This window comes from Musa acuminata, chromosome BXJ1-8 (assembly GCF_036884655.1).
Source record: "Musa acuminata AAA Group cultivar baxijiao chromosome BXJ1-8, Cavendish_Baxijiao_AAA, whole genome shotgun sequence".
Lineage (NCBI taxonomy): Eukaryota > Viridiplantae > Streptophyta > Magnoliopsida > Zingiberales > Musaceae > Musa > Musa acuminata.
The window spans coordinates 48912899-48916937 of record NC_088334.1 but is presented as its reverse complement, the minus strand read 5'-3'; the positions used below and the strand labels follow the sequence as shown (position 1 = coordinate 48916937).

The following is a 4039-nucleotide window of genomic DNA, read 5'->3' as shown; positions in this document are numbered from 1 at the left end:
GGGAGACCGGAGGCGACGGCGGAGTAGGGGAGCGCGGGGTCGGGGGTCTGGAGGCAGCGCGAGGCGAGGGGCCGCGGCCGCCGATGAAGGCGTGCGGTGGAGGGGAGAAGCGGCTTATGGATAGGAGTAAGGTTTGATATGAGAAACCTTGTAGTTACTTTGGCTGCTTCCATTACCACCGTAGTCTCTCTCTATCTCTCTCTCCGTTTCTTGTTTCTTGATGGCTTCTTCTCCGTCTCCGCCGGTTAATGCTCTGCGATAAATAGGCGAAGGGGCCAAAGAATCGATGGGAGGCAACCGCCTCCGGAGGCAGACCGGAGAGGTCACTGAGTGGTGCGGGGGCCTGTGGGGCCACTTCATACTTGTTTGTCTTAAATGGAAAAATAAAAAAATGCATATTATATATATAGGTTTAAAATCTATAAAAGGATGAATTTATCCCAATGAATTTAGTATAGCTTATTAATCATTAGGGACTATGATTACTAAGAATTATTACGATAGTCAAATGATAGTTTGTTGATGAGGATTTAATGCGAAATTAATTTGTTTTGTGAATATATATATATATATATATTGAATATGTAATTTTAATTTTTTTTTAAAGATCATATAATTTTATTATTATCTTGGAACAGCAATATCCAAAGAATGGAAAGGTGAGGAAGATACGGTGGTTTGAGTTGAAGCATGGAAGATGACCATTTCCCTCTTATCTCGCTCTCTCCCCCTCCCCCACCATCACAGCCACGTGCCACTTTCTCTCTCCTGTGCCGTCACATTGGCTTCTCTTTTCTTTGAAGATTTATGTTGGACTCTCGGGATCAGTGCATGTCTAGAGGATTAACACAGCACTGGTGGTGAGTGTGGCTGAATAAGTGTACAAATAATATTGCAGCAATGGTGGTGAGTATGATTTTTTTGCTTTTATTAGACCTATATGTGTCAAATTTGGAGAGTTAAAAGTGATTCGGATTTGACGACTTCACGGAGGCGTGCAGGGAAGCAGCAACCGTGACACCAAAGTTCCATGAACTCTTTCGGGCACCTCATTAGTTAAGCTCACGAGTAGAGGATGAGGAGACGATCACAGGTGTTGAGGTCGACGTATGCGGCTTCTGTTGGGTTCATCGCCCGTGATAAAGATATTATTCACTTCACAGGTTTAGCGTATATATTTAACGTTTTATTATCAAATTTGATCTAATTAATATTTCCTCAGGATAACAACCATTTGCTTCGACATCCTTCACACAAACTTAAAAAGAAAAAGGGACAACAACCCTTTGCTTTGATATCCTCCGTACAAATCCAATATATCACGACGATGAACATATATTTATGATGAGGAGGCAGAGCTGCAATAATTTCATATATCCTAGAAAAATGAGATACAATCGAAATGCATATCTCCGCGAGTTTCTTGTCATCCTAGTAAAAAGCACTTCTTGAGTGATTCCGCGCCAACATAACCACAAGATTTAAACAATCAACGCAATAGAGAACAAACGCGCTACCAGAATAAATCATTAACGCATCAGAGAACAATATCATATCCGCTATACAAAACTTTACAAACGAGACCGCCCATTCATTGTAAATGCAAAAAAGTGCAGGTTAGCATAAGCCTTCTCTCAATTGGATACATGAGTTAGCGATTTCTTGTGAAGAAAGGATGCAAGAGAGCTGCGTTTGCTGCCAATCGGTCTGCAGGATCGTATCTCAGAAGCCCCTGTAAAAGATCGATGAAGTCCCCAGCTGAATGATCTGAGTGCTGCATCACCAGATTCTACAAAGAAAAGCTATCATAAGACAGCTCGAATCATCACAAAAACCGACACACTGTCCTCCCAACTCTTTTACATTAGCAAATAACGGGTAATTAAATGATAGATAAATCTGTATTAAATAAGGTAGTACCTGCAGCCGAGGAAGTTTCAACACAGCTTTCATGCTCTCTCTTGAGGTTGCACCCTCAGGCCAATTCAAATGACCCCTTCGAACATACCTCTCGGCATCTCGGCTGCAAGAAAATTATAGGGACAAACAGTCGATTACAGCTACTCGATGCAGGTTGTAGTAATTTTAAAAACTTATAAATATATCAATATATCAGGGACTTACGCTGCAAGTCGCAGCATGTTAGAAGGTAATGGTCCAAGAACCCGCTCCATCATGGCCAGGTGTTCCAAGTTCTCATGGGTCTGAAACAAAGTCTCACCCTGCACCAATGTTTCGTGGCTTTGAGTTATGCCGAAGAATGTTAACAGATTTTAAAACAAAGATGCTCCTCTCTGATAAACATACTGAGCAAAGTTCAACAAGAATACAACCGACGCTCCAAATATCACAGGGATAGCTCCATCCAAGTCCTAAACTCAATCATTAATATTATCAAACAATAAGTAAATGGATGCAAACAAAATGCTCTTTGTTCATTAAACAGAACTCACCCAAGATAACCTCAGGTGCCCGATAATGTCTCGTAGACACTACATAACTATTGTCGTGACGATCATAAGTTGTGCTTCCAAAATCAATCACCTTGATGGCACTTGATTTTGGCAATCTCTTGAAGTAGGAACCCTGTTTCGGAGATCGGGATGACACCTAAGTAAACAGTTGACTATTAGTGCTGCAATGGCATTCCAATGGTTATTTAACCACAAAGAAACGAAGGATTCAGCTAACCTATTACTAAGAGCAAATGTCAACCATAAGGTCAAAGTTATTTTCAACAAACTCTAAGCTACATCATTTAAGACAGAAATAGAATAGTACTTTGTAATCAGGTACTTTGATGTACTCCGGAGAAACAAGAAGAATATTCTCAGGCTTTAAATCAGTGTGAATGAGGCGCATGTCATGCATAACTGCAAACAAATAGATAAAAGGAAGTGACTACAGAAGATTCAGAAAAGTTAAAACCACTGGTAAGAGATCATCAAATCTCAAGTAACAGTGGCCAATAGTAAGCAACAAGATACAAGCCCCTCATGAGAGTGAAGGCATTGTTCCATTGCAAAGCTATTATTATGGCCCAAGAATTTAGGCCTTTACTACCACACTTTTTATAGGTTATATAACCATAAGGGTAAAACAAAACAAGCAGAAAAACACAGATGAAGATGAACAATAAAAAAAAAGATGTGGAAGTACTGTCTACACACATGCTACACATTCCAATAGTTGTCTGGCAAACTCGCGGACAAGATCAATTGGAAATGAGCGATAACTGTTTTTGCGTAGAAAATCGTATAAGCTTGGACCAAGCTTCTCAAATACCTGTTAAGATCATTTAAGTTGACAGATATTTTCAACTCCCAACTGTATTTGGGAAAGTAGGGAAATTATCACAACTCATATACTTACAATACAGATATGGTTACGATAGTCAAACCAGTTCCGTATTTGCACACAACTGCAAGAATGCACCATCTTATACATGTATAATCTTAATCCTACTAAAACAACTAAAAAGAGTAAATCTAAAAATTAGAGGCAACATAAGTGATGCACAAGACTTACCGACTTGCATTCTTATCATACTTCCCAAGCTGTTGCAGCATATTAATCTCTATCATAGCAGCTTCTCTGTACTTATTGATGCCCCGGACAATTTTGATGGCTACCATTTCCTCCCTTTCCCTATCCCAACATTCCAGAACCTGCCCAAAGGTACCTGAAATCACAGGACAAGAAAAAGTGATGAAATGAACTACAGGGGGGAAAGATGGGCCACTTGGAAACTGGCAGAGGACAGCATTAGCAGTAAATGAGATAAATCCCACTGAGCTTCCATGCAAGGAGAAAATGATTTATATGAAAGATTAGGAGGGATATCAACTTCCCTTCACCCATTTTGCTGTGAATCTTATCTGCCAAAAAAGAAAAAAGAAAAGAAAGTATGAAGTCAGATAAACAGTAGCAGCATCCACAGAAAGCAAAACGATGTCAATACAAGAAAATCCAACAATGTCAAAGCAAAAAAAACATATTTTAGAAACATTGTAGGTGATAACTCATAGTAGATTGAATA

The 4039-nt window shown here is 39.7% G+C and overlaps 1 protein-coding gene across 1 annotated transcript; it reads right to left on the bottom strand.

Moving 5' to 3' along the window:
• Positions 1 to 1498: 1498 nt before the first annotated feature.
• On the bottom strand, positions 1499 to 3721 carry LOC103996013 (serine/threonine-protein kinase AFC1). The gene is made up of 9 exons (XM_065080608.1): positions 3529 to 3721; positions 3373 to 3421; positions 3171 to 3285; positions 2782 to 2873; positions 2454 to 2610; positions 2308 to 2372; positions 2125 to 2222; positions 1921 to 2023; positions 1499 to 1789 (listed from the first exon to the last, which is right to left on the bottom strand). Exons 1-9 carry the CDS (start codon positions 3633 to 3635, stop codon positions 1652 to 1654), a joined length of 924 nt encoding a protein of 307 aa, XP_064936680.1. The 5' UTR covers positions 3636 to 3721; the 3' UTR covers positions 1499 to 1651.
• Between the last annotated feature and the right edge of the window lie 318 nt (positions 3722 to 4039).

Excerpts from the sequence above, each read along its gene's own strand:
- LOC103996013 (XM_065080608.1), bottom strand. The coding sequence starts at position 3,635 with ATGGTAGCCATCAAAATTGTCCGGGGCATCAATAAGTACAGAGAAGCT. Across the intron at positions 2,874-3,170 it reads ACTATTGGAATGTGTAGCAT|TTATGCATGACATGCGCCTC; the intron begins GTGTGTAGACAG and ends ATTTGTTTGCAG. Across the intron at positions 1,790-1,920 it reads TGAAACTTCCTCGGCTGCAG|AATCTGGTGATGCAGCACTC; the intron begins GTACTACCTTAT and ends TTTTCTTTGTAG.